We start from the raw sequence: 15,303 nt of genomic DNA, 5'->3' as shown, positions 1-15,303 counted from the left end.
TTGGTGAGGGGACCTCCCAGGGAAGATTCTGTTCTGTCTGGTTACCTTCTCTTGGATCTAAACATCCACCCACATGTTTGCCGTGCGTGACAACCCATGAAGGGGAGGAGAGTATCCTGGTGGTTAAGGGGTCCAACCCTAATACACCAATTTGGCCTTGAATTTCTGTAGACGGGTGGCCCCCCTTGGGTCAGTCGGCTGGTCCACTTGGGCTAGAATCAACCAAGTACCAGTGTTGGAAGTTCTCAACGGGTGTTGTGGACATTGTGTCCGATGCTGGTGTTTGGGTATAGTGCTCACGAAACCCTGGCATTGCTACAATGTCCTTGCATGACATTGTAGTGCGTCCCCTCATAGGGCTTCATGGTGGGTGGGGTCAATGGGTACCAAAAGTTTCTTTTTTTCCTGTGGATCCTCCAACAAAAAATATAAATACATTAGTGAAAAAAACAGTCAATAGGTAAACGGCCACGTCTTGAAGACTGTGAGCAGCAATCTTCAACATCTGTAACACCTGTACCCCATTTTCTTATATTACATTCTCTTTCAGAAAAACCTTTAGGACAATTGTCCCCCTTTTTTATTCAGAAGAGACTAGAGGGACTTGCTGCTTGCTGGCTCTCCAAAGTTAGTAAAGAAGCTTCGATCTGGAGACATATTGATTGAAACATCCAAATCCCAACACAGTGAACTCCTCTTGAATTCAAAGACAATTGGGGATGTACCTATTGAGTTACCCCTCATGCTACCTTGAATTCATCATGAGGAGTTATTGTTGAGAAGGATTTGAAGAACGTCTCCGAGTCAGAGATTTTCGTTGGTCTCTCCACTCAAGGAGTTTCTGCAGTGAGGAGTATCTCCACTCACAATGATGGAGTTGCACTGCTGACAAATATCCTCGTTTTGACATTTACATCACCACGTGCACCTGCCACCATCAAGGCAGGTTATCTAACTTGTAGGGTACAGCTGTACATTCCAAACCCTCTCCGATGTTTCCAATGTCAGAGGTTCGGCCACTCAAAGACGTCCTGTCGTGGTTCCCTGACATGTGGTGGCAAGGACCACAATGCCTATCAGTGTCATACAGTCCCACATTGTGTCAGCTGCAATGGTTCCCACCCTTCCCAATTTTGTTCTTGCCCAAAATGGTTGGAGGAAAAAGAGGTGCAGCATTTGAAAACAACTCATAACATAAGTTATCCTGAGGCTCAGATATTGCTGTCTGCCACTCCATCTCGGACATATGCTGCTGCACTTCGTTCCACAACTACAATGGGAGTACAGACAGATCTCTGTGCCTCCAAGAGAATCTTTTTCAAAACAAATGAAAACCCTGTTGACCTCCATGGTTAAAGAGGTTGATGAATCAACTTCTACACCCATCTCTGTTCCTCCCATACATTCCAACAAACCTCAAGATCCACATCCTTCTGTTTCAGATACAGGCATTTCTTCTGATACATCTTTTTCTCCCATCCCACGATGCAAAACAATCATTCGTTCGCATCCTCAGTCACTGGAATCCCCTTTCAACAACAAAGACCTACCCAATTGACCTGGGGCAGGATCCATGGAGGTCGGTAGACCTCCTTCGTATAAGGACAGTAAGGAAAAAAGAAGTGGTCATAAACAGAAGGGTTCTCCATTTTGATACAATGGTACTGTCGAGGTTTACGTTCTTATCTGGATGATATCAAAACTCTGATTGCTTCCTACCATCCTCTATGTCTTTCCTTACAAGAATCATTTCTAAAACCTGCTGATACAGTCATCATTCAGCAGTTTTCTCTGTACAGAAATGACAGGCTGTGTGATGGTCGAGTACACGTAGGGGTGGCACTATTGGTTGATCAGTATGTGCCCACCCTGTCTTTGTCACTCAACACACCCTTAGAGATTATAGCCATCCATGTTTCCTTGGGTCATACCATCATTGTTTGTTCTCTCTACCTGTCCCCTGGAGAGAGACATGATCAATCAGACCTTGATGCTCTTATTGAACAGTTGCTGTCTTCCTTTCTAATCCTGGGGGACTTTAATGGACATCTCCTCTCTGGGGAAGTGCTGTTATTGATAGGAGGGGTCGCTCTGTAGAGTGTATGCTCTCTGATCACAATCTTTCTCTTTTCAATACTGGTTCTTCCACTTACTTTCATGCACCTAGTCAGTCCTTTACTGCTATTGATCTCTCATTTTGCTCCCCTTCATTATTCTCCCATTTTTCATGGAGGGTTGACAGTAATCCACTAGGCAGTGATCATTTTCCTATACTTTTGAGAGAGACGGGCTGTGGTCGATGCCACCCTATCCGTGTGCCCTGGTGGAAGCTGGATCAGGCAGACTGATCCACTTTCATTGCTCTTGCAGTACTTGATCCTGCCATCGTGAATCAGCCATCAATAAATGACTGTGTGGCAGCGGTAACTGACTGTATTATACAAGCAGCTGTTCAGTGTATTCCTAAAACTTTGACACATTTTCCATGATATCCACATCTGTGGTGGAATCCTGCTTGCCACTTGGCATGGAAGGCTCAAAATGGGCCTTGGATACTTTCCGTAGATATCTTACATTTTCAAACCGCATAGCTTTCCAACGGGCTCATGCACATGCTAGGTGGGTAAGATGTCAAAGTCAGAAGGAATCTTGGATTAAGTTTGCAACTAGCATATCTTCTATCACCAGTTCCAAGGTCATATGGGACAGGATTTGAAAGGTCCGTGGGCACTATAATTCTGTCCTCCTCTTGATCTTGCTCTCTGATGGCCATTAGGTAGCTGATGTCCAGAGCATCACCGATACTCAAGGTGAAAGCTTTTGCAGGGTATCTAGCACTTCTGCTTGTTTCTTCACCTTCTTGGCCATCAAGACTCGAGCAGAGCATTCATCTCTTTCCTTTTGAACTGTCTCTTTGACTATAATTGTCCCTTTACACTGGTGGAACTGAAGTGCGGAGTGAATTAATTCTATGTTGAATCACAGGTACATACTTGAAGGGGAAACTGGCTATCTTCTTCATTGAGCACACAAGTTTTTTTACTGATGAAAATATCTAATGTCTAAATTTAAATCTCTGAAGTTAAGCAGCTTGTAATGTTCAAAATCTATAAATGTTCCTGGTCAAATGTCTGTTGTTTTCCAATTAATTAGGGTTTATCACAATTATAGTATACTGACTGTAGCAAACCAACAGTATAATTAAACTCTCTTTCCATATGTTGAATTATAAACTGTAAGGCAACATTCTTGAAAGTTCACTTGGCAGCAATACTGGCAATCACTGGTATTACATACACACTTAGTACATTGTTGATTCTTATTTAGAGAATAGGCAGGACTTTTGCAATACACATATAACGATACAAGTTATATGCATTTATAAATATTTATTATACTGCAACAAACACAGATATTAAAATAAATATATAATATTAAATCTGTTACAGTTTTACCTTTCAATATTTTATAACATGATTATTTATTTACTTTTCTTATGAAAGTATGAAGTTTACTGGAGAAAAGAGACTGCATGTGTGTATACACTTCCATATTTACAGTAACTAAAATATCCTTGTGGATAATGTACAGTTTCAGCTGCTGTTAAAAGCACACATCAGATTACTTGGTTTTTGGGAGATGACAATGTGAAATGTAAAAAAATTAAATGTTTATGGCAAGTACAATAAAATAGTTCCATGTGTGTTAACACATGGATATCAAGTTATACAATTCTGACATTGTGTTTTGATTATGTTTTATAGAAAGGGTTTATGTACTCTTTAGTTCTACTACTTTTAATGAAAATTCTAAATTAACTCTACCTCACTGTAGTACTACCATTTAATAATTCTGATGCAAGTTTAATAGATTTGAGTGAATCTTCATGCTTCTAGAAAATAACCAGTTGGTAAGAATGAAATGTTTTTGGATCCAGAAAAGTAGATAATTCCATATTAGAAAGCCCTGAAATTTTGTTCTTGGTCAAGCTAATATCTGCTTTCAATCTTAATCATTAAGTTAAATTATATTTCTAATTTATTACTTTACATATTATTAGTTTAAAGAAAACTGTGTTCATTAATTCCCACAGTTCTTTGGAATTCTATGCAAAATTTTTAATAGTAATGCATTGTTTTAATTAACATGAAATCTATACTTTCAAATAAGTTTCAGAGTTAAACACCCACTCCAGCAAAATATTGGAAAATCAAAAGGCTTAAGACTTGTTTTAAAATGAGTGAACTACATATGCACTTTGTTTATATTGCCCTTTATTTGTCAATTGCAGCTCAGAATCAAGGGTTTGTAAAAAATAGTATTTGAGGTCTTTCTTTGATTTTATAAGTCACTGCATAATAAGCTTCTAGCTCAACATCAGAACTCAGGAGTTGGGCTGAGCAATGAACAACAAAAAAAATAATTGTATAAAATGCTATTTACTGTATATATAAATGCAATCTAATGCTTTACAAGTCTTGGTTTAAACACTTAAAATGAACAAAATGTTAGAAAACCAACAGATCTTAGAATTGTTTTAAAAACAAATTACTTGCAGAGATTTTATCACATTCATCTTACTTTGTCCATTGTGATGTGGAATTAGAGCTATATTAAAAAAAAAAACAATTTCTTTCTCCAACAAGCTACTGTCCAATAAACTTTTCTTATAAGTAAAATTTTGAATAAGTATCTTGGCAACTTCTTACTAAAATACATTTTTAGATATCTGCAGGTTTCTTATTAATTTTTAAAATATAAATATTTATTAACCCTTTGAGTGCATAATTAAATTTTGGCTAGTTTCTCAAAAAGTGTTGATTATCAGTAACAAACAAAGTGTAAAGTTTAACCTTTTCTTTTAGTACTTTTTAAACATCAGAATCCACTATTAGTGTTTTTTCTTGATGTATGCACAGACAATACAAAAGCGGGAATTTAAATGGGGAAAAGTTGTGTTTTTTTTGACACTGTGAGCTAAATATGCTTGTCAGAACAAATGGGCTATAAACTGTCAGGTTGGATAAATCCAACTGTAACATCCAAAGAATTAAAGGTACAAAAAATATTTCAGTTTTTTGATTAATTAAAATATAAAATATTGCAGTGTTTAAGATTTATTTTTACTGTTTATTTTACTGCAGTGAATTATTGTTATTATAAAAGAAATTAAATAATTACCAAACCAAAATTTAAAATTTTTATAAGGTAAAGGTTATTTTTATCTCTTATTCTATAAATGTGTAAATTATTTCTCAACTTGTGCCTGTTGTATCATTTGAAAAGTCCTTAAATCATTTTATCTCATTGAACTTTTTCATATGTTATGTTTCTGTAACTGTTATTTTAGTTAAATGGTTATTAAATTTCATATACGAATATTTTGTTCAGTTTTATTGATAGAGCTTTTTTAAAGCCTTGTTATGATTTAACTTAACATTAAGACCTATTGAACTGAATATAAATGCACAAAAAAGACAGAAAATATAATTAACTATACAGAATTTTGTAAATCTTTTTTTAAAAAATGTAGATGTGTAATTACATAGCCTGTAAGTTTATTCAACTAGCTACTAGTAATGCTTCATTTCTCATTTTACTACAGGTGTTCCCAGTGTTACTTCAGTGTTTACCTCTTCAAGAAGATTATGATGAAAACACTACAGTTTTTAGATGTATCTATCACCTATTTAACTTAAAAAATGAAGTGGTGAGTGTAAACGTTATTTGTTATTTCATTAAATTCAATGTAGATTTGAATCCCATCACTGAACATGCTCATCCTTTCAGTCATAGAAGAATTATAATGTGGCAGTCAATCACACTCTTTATGGAGAGTATCCCAAGGGTTAGATAATGTTGACTAGCTACTTTCCTTCTAGTCTACCTCTTTAAAATTAGGAATGGTTAGCACAAAAAGACCTCAAATACTTTTATGTAAAATTCAATAAAAAACTACCTGTTCGGTTATTTCATTGTGTTTGGTCTTTGTCATAGAAGATGAAATAGTGAGTTCAATTAACTAATTATCATTATATGTGTTTATATTTATTATATTTATATATGAATTAGATTTTTGCAGGTTTTAGTAACACTAAAGCTTATTTTTTTTATTTCGGATTGCGTTTACTGTAATCTCAACATTATAATGATTTTTGTGATATGGCATTTATGTTCATGAAATAAAAACAACTTTTTTATAAGGCAGGTCTTTCTTCACTCCACTTGAAAACACTCAAGCTTCTTATTTTATAATTCCTCTAATTTTTTTGTCCAAAATTATTTTGTGTTATTTTAAAATTATTTGTATTTTATATATGCTAAAAAATAACTTACTTTTACAATATTGCCACGTCAGTTACAACAAATGTAAAACCTGTATAACTGGTTCACTGAGAAAGTATAAAAAAATATTTGATACAATAAATTAAGGTGAACATAAGAATAAGAAAGGTAATAATTACTACTCAGAAATGCAGTATGTAAGATTAGATGCAATTGTATAGACTAATATTAACATAAACCTAATTGATTTAAAACATCATTATTAAATAACCTTGTATCTTTTTATACCAGGTGTTTCAAAATCTCCACCACATATTAAAAATAATATCATTAGTAATTGGAACTAACAATGTAAATGAAGGTAAGTAGTTATTGTTTTCACTTTAAATTTGTGTGTGTGATTATTTGTTCATGTAGTGACTAAAAAGGAATTGTTTCTGTATATTTTAATGTAACTACAGAAATTTTCTGTGATTATTATTGTGCTAATCAATATATACTCTTCAAAAAAAGAAACGCAAAAGGCAAAATTTGAGACATATTGTTAACAAGTTTATTCCGGGTAGTTCTGTATGACATGTGTGAAACTTTGCACATTCACTGCCGAACATCCAAAGTCTGCAAAGGCAAAGTCCACGCTCACTAGGTGAAGTTTAACGTCAATAACAAGTATGCCCTCCCTGAGCATCAATAACTGCTTGGCATCTCCTGCCCATGGAAGCGATGAGATGATGAATCACATCCTGTGGAATGGCTGTCCACTCAGCCTGCAAAGCTGCTGCAAGCTGAGGTAGAGTCTGCGGTTGAGGTTGTCGCCGTCGCAGACATCGGTCCAACTCGTCCCAGAGATGTTCGATGGGGTTTAAATCTGGTGATCTGGAGGGCCAGGGAAGAACGTTGATGTTGTGGTGTCTCAAGAAGACAGTGGTGAGTCGGGCTGTGTGAGGACTGGCATTGTCATGTTGAAAAACGTCGTTGACGTTCACCGTGATGGGTTGCACATGGGGCCTAAGAATCTCGTAGACGGTTGCGTACGGTCTGATCGGAAATCCTACGCAGCCCTGGTATGGTTGAGGCAGTAGACATCACAGTGGTGGCCCTATCCCGAAGGTGACGTAACCAGATGTAGCGATCTTGTGCGGGCGTGGTCACACGAGGTCTGCCAGATCGTGGATGGTCACGAGTTGATCCATGTTGTTGGTGACGATTCCATAGCCTTGTGATGGTGCTTGGGTGGACATTCACAGCTCTGGCAACATCTGATTGAGATTGAAAATTTGGCTGTATTAAAAAAATTAAAAGTGCAGACTTATCTTCAAAACTACTTTAACATTTGTATTCTAACAGTAACTTAAATAGGAAACTCAATTTGCTTTATTTTTTGTGAATCTTTAACTGCAGCTTAGTAGATTTAGGTTGGTCCTTAATCCATATAATTAGCTAGCAGTGCAAAATAATCCTAATAATAAAAGTATGTATAATAATAATAATATATATATATATATATATATGTGTGTGTGTTTATTTATGTATGTATTTAGAACATTTAAATAGATAGATAAATATTTTAAACAATAATGTTAATGAAAGTGATTTTAAAAATAGTATCCGGTATACTGTACTGAAGGAACATGTAAACACTAGTGGTTTGATTCATATATTTAATGTCTCTGAAGACCTTAACATCTGTATATACTGAATTTTAACAAACCCTCCATAGTAATGGCTCATAACCAATGAAACTCTATTAACCCTTTTGCTACAGACCATGGGTCAAAGGCCATGTCATCTCATTTGTTGACTTGCATCGAAAATTTTATTGAACTACTATTTTATGAATTATGTTAAGTTTGGAATCAAACTGTATGTTATAATTTAAACTTTAATATTATACATGAGTTAATTTAATTTGAAAGTAAATATTAAAAGAAAACATCTAAATATAAATTTGTGAGTCACATGGTATGTTGAATGTAGCACTGTTTAAAATTAGATGATTGTGATGTCAAAATATTAAGTCTATGATTTCACACAAATTAGTTACTAATACTATAAAGTTAGAATACAAAATAAAAACTTCATATCTTTTTTTATGTTGCTAAGATATGGCTTATGTACTGAATCAAACACAGTAACCCCATTCACCTCTTTCCATGTTGGACAACAGTCTCTTATATTCATTTACTTCAACATATGGCATGTGAATAACTAATCAGCTATTTTAAACTGTTCTTTTGGTCCACAATTACATGGGGGTAGCTTGTGTTTTTGTTTGCTCAAAGTTTCATACTTTTTTAAAATCTAAATACATATTAGTAATCAGGCTTAAATTATAGTGGAATTCTATGGTATCAGTATAATTAGTTATGATTCTTTGGTTATTCAACTGTATATGTAAAACCTGAAAAACAATTTGTTTAATAACTACTATGTGTGATTTAAAAGGCTAAATAACCTATGTCTAACAGCAACCAAATACAAAGGTTGTGGCAAGAAGAGATATTTGTGTGTTTTACTTCTTGATTTATTGTTCTGTACTTTGAGAAAAATAAGTTTAATAATTTATTTCTGAATATTAATAATCTATCTATATAATGTATAATAATTGAAATGTGACTATATATTACAAAACACTAGTCCTCTAAAACACAGTAAAGTCTGAAGGTCAAGAGTTATATTACTGGATATGTAATGAGTGTACATGCACCATTTCAATGCAAGTTATGTAATGTTAGCTAGGCATGACTGGAAGGTCATTATAATAAAAAATTAATAAATGTATGTGTAAGTATATCGCATTATGAGACTTAAGCTACTTAGACTAAATATTTGTTTTTTTGTGTTATAATATGTAGTCATTTTGGAATGAAAAAAGCATAATTTATATTTATTTCCTAATCTCTAATGGTGATTGCAAGGTCACTCAAGTGACAGACTCCACATCAGAGTATAGAAAATTACATAAAATATAAAGTCTTACTGAAAACAAACATTTGGAATATATTTAGAATGTTCTAGAGATTGCATAAATAATATTTGAGATTTTTGGGGTGAAGAATAGTTTCTCTTAATTATAACATGAAATCACTTAGCAGTTTGACTAGTAATGGAAAAAACTATACTTACAAACAAATCTTTAGTAAAAATATTTTATTACAAAAATCTGAATTTTTTGTATACAAAGTACTCATAACCTTCACTAAAAGTCCACCAAATTTTGTGAAAATACACATGCTGTATCAAAATGCAAATGTGTAGACAAACACTTATATTCTGCCAAACCCATTAAGAAAGAATTATACAGTTCTGACAGAGCAATGTTAAAGAGCTTGACATTTGAGATAACTTACTACAATACATTTTATTGACAGTGAATATTGATATACTTTGCTAAACGGTTTTGTGTGTGTCTGTGTAACCATATTTTGTGACCTCGGTAAGAAAATCAAGTTATATTTTTGTCTTCAGTTTAAGTAAAAAGTTAATCACATAGAGAAATAGTCTAGTAATCCTCTTTTCTGTTTCAAAAATGTGTAATTTGAAAAACGTTTTTAAGTAATTGATATAAGATCTTTAAAAAAGAAATTAATACAGAAAGTAGTCTATAATGAGATATGTAAAGAAAGTAAAGCATTATGTAAATTTAAACATAATCTACAATTATCAAACCTGTCTGTGTTTATGTGTGTGTGACAACAGTAGCTCCAAGAGAGAACCTATAGGTCTGAAAGTTTGCACACGTACTGAGGGAATTTTAAGGGTGACCATCTGGGAATTATTTTTTAGATTTGACTCAAACAAATTGGACAAATATTTTGCTCTATAGCACCTTATGCCCCATAATTCTGCTTCCTGGAGGTATATAGTAAAGTATCTTCTCTCTCTTTCTCTCTCTTTTTTTTTTTCTAATTCTTACTTACAAATGCACAGTATATGGAAGTTTTCTGCCAAATACTTTTGAAAAAAAGAATAAAATGGTAAAAAAGGACAAATTTTACTAAAAAAATTAACAAAACTTCAACAGGATATGGAGCCAAACATTTCTTAGTTAAAGTTAACAAGGAGGGAAAAAAGGCATAGCGACCTCTTAGAATCCGTGGAATAGACCCTCAGTAGTAAAAGAGGTTTAAGTAAATGAAGTTTAGGAAATGACATCAAACAAAACAGTTACAGAACTCCAGTTCAATTCAGATTTGCCACGAGCATCAACGAGGTGCAGGGGCAAACACAAGGTAGTTTATCTCAATCTGTAAGTCCCATACTTATCTCATGGCCAATTTCATGTTTGTTTTCAGTGATAACAAAAACCTTTCCAACTCAGCATCAGATTGGAAAACAACCAACGTTATCTATCCTGGAGCACTGCAAGGATAAAGAATAAGCCAAACACTTTGATAAAATATGACTAAAGTTCTCAGTGCAATGATAAATTATTAAGACATTAACAGATAATTCTTAATTACAATGAAGATTTTTTTATTATAGAGTAAATTTTACTACTTCTATGAAAAGATGTATTTTGTATCTAAAACTAGTTCAAAGCATACTCAGTCAGTCAAATGGTAAAATATTAATCTAATGACCCAAGAGAAGCCTGGTACCATGGCTAGTTTTACTTAAGTAGGAAAAGATTGTCCATATGAATAACATTTGTATATTTTTCCTAAAATTTGGTTTACATCATTTTGTGTTTGTGAATTTTTGTTTTTATTGTAAATGATAGTGATTAAAAAGATATTGATACTAATAAAATCTATTCAGGTAACTACCAGTTTTTAATTTATGGTGCTTTAATTGAAAATAAGTCTCCAAGAATTAAAACAATTATGTTATGTGCATTTTAATATTTACTGTTATTATAATAGTTCTTTTTTTCATTTATATCTATCATAAGTAATTATTTTCCATCTCTCCTGATCATAACTAAAATTTCTGTTAAATTTATTTTTTCTGCTTCTAGAAACAAGGTCATTGCTTGTTCATATAGTCAGAACAACCCAACATCAATTTCCTGCTGAGTTTGATGGGGTAGTTGCTAATCTTCCAGCTGAAGGAGCTGAAATATTAAAAGCTGTTATTTTAAATACTTAACAGAAAAGAAAAAAAAATTATAGTTTACATTTTATTATGTTATAACGGTTGACTATTACTTTCTCAGTTGTAATGTTGTGTGTCACTGAATTAAAAGTTTTATTTAAATAACAATTTGAGCATATTGAAAGTTTTATACTGTGAATTAGAAACTGACAGTTGTTTATCAAAGGACCACTGTATTGGTTGAAGTGATAAGAAAACCATTGCTTCAGTGTCAACATGAACTTTTATAATTGAAGGTTTTCTTATTTTATTAAGAAGAGAAAAATTAATCTATAATTTTGTTACTATAAGTTACATGTTTTGAATGTAAAGTAAAAAACAAGCTTATTTTTATCAATTGCAGTATGTAGTTTGAATTTGTTTGAGATAATAAAGTTTATAACTTATTTATATGAAGTTTAGTGACCCTTTATGATTCAGTTCATAAAATACAGTTGCAGAATGCCATACAATCAAATTGGAATAAGAGAATAATAAACATAAGATAAAATTTCAAGACAACATAAAATTGTTGTAGTTTTATAAAGTTTAAGCTGTAAAAAATGTATTTTTGAAGATCAATGTAATATAAATAAATGAAAAGATGTATATTGGATATTTTTCTATATGCACTTTATGCTGTTAATGAAAATACAAATGTGCTAATGTGATCAAAATTAAACAAAACAAATGAAAAAGTATTTCCAAACAAATTAAATGGAAATTCACCTGCATTTTTAATTTGCTGTTAACTATGAAAAGTATCTGGTAAATGATTCTTCCCAATATGTTTGTGTAAATATTGTTTTTGTATTAACAATGAAAAATAGTTGATTAGTGATTCTTCTTTGTACGTTTGTATAAATACCATTTAATTTGATATTAACTTTGAAAAATATCTGGGAAGTTGCTGCTATATTATATATAGATGAGAAACTTATTTCCCCAAAAGGAACAGAAACAACCATGGATGGGCCACCTGTTTTAACCACTATAATAACGTCAATTATACAGTAGATATAAAATGTTATCACATGAGGGAAGCATAATTTTGCAATTTGTACCATCATGACATCAGTAAAATGTGCTTGCCACAAAAAGATTTATGCATTCTGTAGACTACAACACAGCATGAAGCAAGAAATAAAAATATTTGTTACTCTTATTAATTTTGGTTCTATTTACTCTTCAAACAGAATACTTTGTGGGATCCTGTGAAAGTATGTTTAGTATAGCATAGTTTATTAAGCTAAGAAATACTGATCTCTTATTAAACACACCTTCCTAAGATGGTAGTTTGTGTTAGTTTTTCTAAACATCAGGTATAAATAAGAAGTTGTTTTAATGGATCTTACTTCAAGAAATAATTTATCTTAACAACTTTTGCTTTATGTTCAGATTTTTTTAGACATTTAGACTGCTCAGTAATTATTAACTTAATTATAGTTTCTCAGCTGCCTTTCACTTGAAGGATGGTTTGATTGTAATTTTTTTGGTTTGTTGTTTATCTTTAATGGGCAGGCTGTGTAGTAGTCAGCACAAGAATTTATATTTTAGTTTCTTATGACAGTTTTTAACTGTATTTCACATTTTACAATGTGCCATATATTTGAGCAAGTAATCAATTTCTGTTTTTAAAGCTGCTCCTAAAGTTTACAGTAGGAATATGAAAAACCACACGTAGGCTACCTTCAAGAGTTTATTATATACCAATAACAACATAAAGCTAGCAGAAACTGCATTACAACGGTTTCTCATCTGCTTAAATGTAAAATTAATCATGTATCATTAATTTGTCATACAAAAAAAAAACAGTTTTGCCAGGTTTCAGGATATCTGTTAGGTTGTGTGAAGATTGAAAACTTGTACTTCGATTCACAAACTTAATTTTTGTTGAGAAAAACCTACTGCTAAAAGTACAACAAATAAACATACTTAGAAACAAAAATAAGTGGCCAAACTATTTTCTTATGTGAGGCATTGTGACATATCATTGCCTCACAGATCATATAATAATTTAGCTTAGGAATTAAATAAGTTTCCTATTATGGTTGTCAAGATTTTTAGTGTTAGCTTTGTTTGAGTTTTATCTATAATTTTTAAAACAAGCTGTGTCAAGTAGTGAATGTGAAAACATTTCCACCTGTACACCTTGTGGCATGTTTATTAGTCCTTAAAATATGATTTCAGCATTGTAGTTGGTAATTAATACTTGCAATAGTCACAGATAGCACTCTTCCCTCTGTGTACTTAACCAAATTATTTAACACATATTGTTCTATATTGGAGAAATGAGCAGAGAAATGGAAACTAGATTCAAAGAACACAAACACCTTCATCAATCCTAGCTTATTCAAGTTTTGTCAGAAAGGCTCTCCATCCTTTTCCTCCCACCTTATACTGCATCCCAATTCCTTTCCTTCCTCAAGATCCAGTCGGGCATGGCCAAGTGGTTAAAATGCTCAGCTCGTAGTCTAAGGGTTGCGGGTTTGAATCCCATTGCATCAAACATGCTAGCCCTTTCATCCGTGAGGATGTCATAATGTGACAGTCAATCCCACTATTTGTTAGTGAAAGAGTAGCCCAATAGTTGGCAGTGGGTGGTGATGACCAGCTGTCTTCTCTCTGGTCTTACACTGTTAAATTAGGGAGAGCTAGCGCAGATAGTCCTTGTGTAGCTTTGTGCGAAATTCAAAACAAATATCTTCAAAATCCCATTTCTCACCAGCATCTCCCATAAGTGGTTCAAGACATCATAAAGGATGCTATCAAACAGATTTCTCCTGTGCTTCCAGAATTCTATTCCTAAATTTTTATCATTACCAAGAAGACTGATAATTGGGATCATATTATTGATCTGTTCCATCTGAAATGCTTCCTCAGTGTGCCTTGGTTCACAATGGATTCCCATCTGTTTCTAAGCTGGCTTTCCTTATAGGGTTTTGGATGATGAGATTCGACATCTCTGGTGCTTATCTTCACACCCCTATTGGTTGAGCTTCATGTTGTTATCTGCATTTCATGCACGGTGAACATGTTTGTCAGTTCTGAGCTCTTCCTTTCAGACTGGCATTGACACCCTACATTTTCTTTTGTATGGTCCATTCATTTGTCCAATTTGTACATTGCCAAAGGCTCAATTTCCATCATTATATCAATGACTGGCTTCTCCCGGTTCCATTTTTTAGAACATTGTGCAAACGCCTAACTTCTCATAGAAACTGCTTGGGTGGGTTGGATTATTGAGTTGGAGAAGTCTGTTATCCACCCCCACTCAATATGTTGTTTACCTGAGGGTGTTTTCAACTCTCATTTCAGTCGATCTCAGCTTTTTCCTCTTCGTCTGAGAGCCATGATTTTTTTAGTTTAGAAGGTGTTATCAGGAACTTTTTCCTACTTGAGAGGTTATGTACCTTTTGAGAACTTGGGTACTACTGGAGACTCTTATACCTGTGGTCCATGTTCACATTCATTCCTTGCAGCGGGACTACAAGATCAATGACCCTCAGGAGCCCTCTGTATTAACAGATGTTCCTTCAGCCCAACTTCCTTTGGTGGTTAAACAGAGACAGCATGAGAATAAGAGTATCTATTCCTCCTTTCCGTGTGGATAACCATTTCCTTAGAAATGCCTCATTCTTTGGATGAGATGCATACTGAAATTTGCATAAGATATTAAGCCTTTATACTCAGGAGGAATTAGATCTTCACAACAACCTTTTGGAACTCCTTTCTATTTGTTAGATTCATTTTCTATCATATGTGATCGGCATGACAGTTATGATGCATTCCAAGAATTCAACAATTGTCTTACCAGACAAGGGGGACGCTTGGTACCAATTCATATGTTCCCCCATATTTGAGATCTACTCTTGTGGATTCAAATCTATCAAATTCGTTTGCTGGTTTTTCACATACCAGGTTCCTTCAGTCATGTCCTTG

The 15,303-nt window shown here is 33.4% G+C and overlaps 1 protein-coding gene across 2 annotated transcripts in view; it reads left to right on the top strand.

Annotated features, from left to right (window-relative positions):
- The window catches only part of LOC143249333 (importin-4-like), a 94,115-nt gene extending 82,343 nt beyond the window's left edge, over window positions 1-11,772 (top strand). The window contains exons 27-29 of one of the 2 annotated variants that reach the window (XM_076498985.1): window positions 5,606-5,710; window positions 6,577-6,646; window positions 11,246-11,772. In XM_076498985.1, coding sequence (XP_076355100.1) covers window positions 5,606-5,710; window positions 6,577-6,646; window positions 11,246-11,376 — 306 coding nt within the window. In that variant the 3' untranslated portion in view covers window positions 11,377-11,772. The remainder of the gene's footprint in view (window positions 1-5,605; window positions 5,711-6,576; window positions 6,647-11,245) is intronic. The other variant, XM_076498996.1, reaches the window with a different exon arrangement.
- The last annotated feature ends 3,531 nt before the right edge of the window (window positions 11,773-15,303 follow it).

The sequence above is a fragment of the Tachypleus tridentatus genome, chromosome 1 (assembly GCF_004210375.1).
Source record: "Tachypleus tridentatus isolate NWPU-2018 chromosome 1, ASM421037v1, whole genome shotgun sequence".
Classification (NCBI taxonomy): domain Eukaryota; kingdom Metazoa; phylum Arthropoda; class Merostomata; order Xiphosura; family Limulidae; genus Tachypleus; species Tachypleus tridentatus.
Note: the sequence above shows the minus strand (reverse complement) of the source record. Positions and strands in the feature narration are given on the sequence as shown.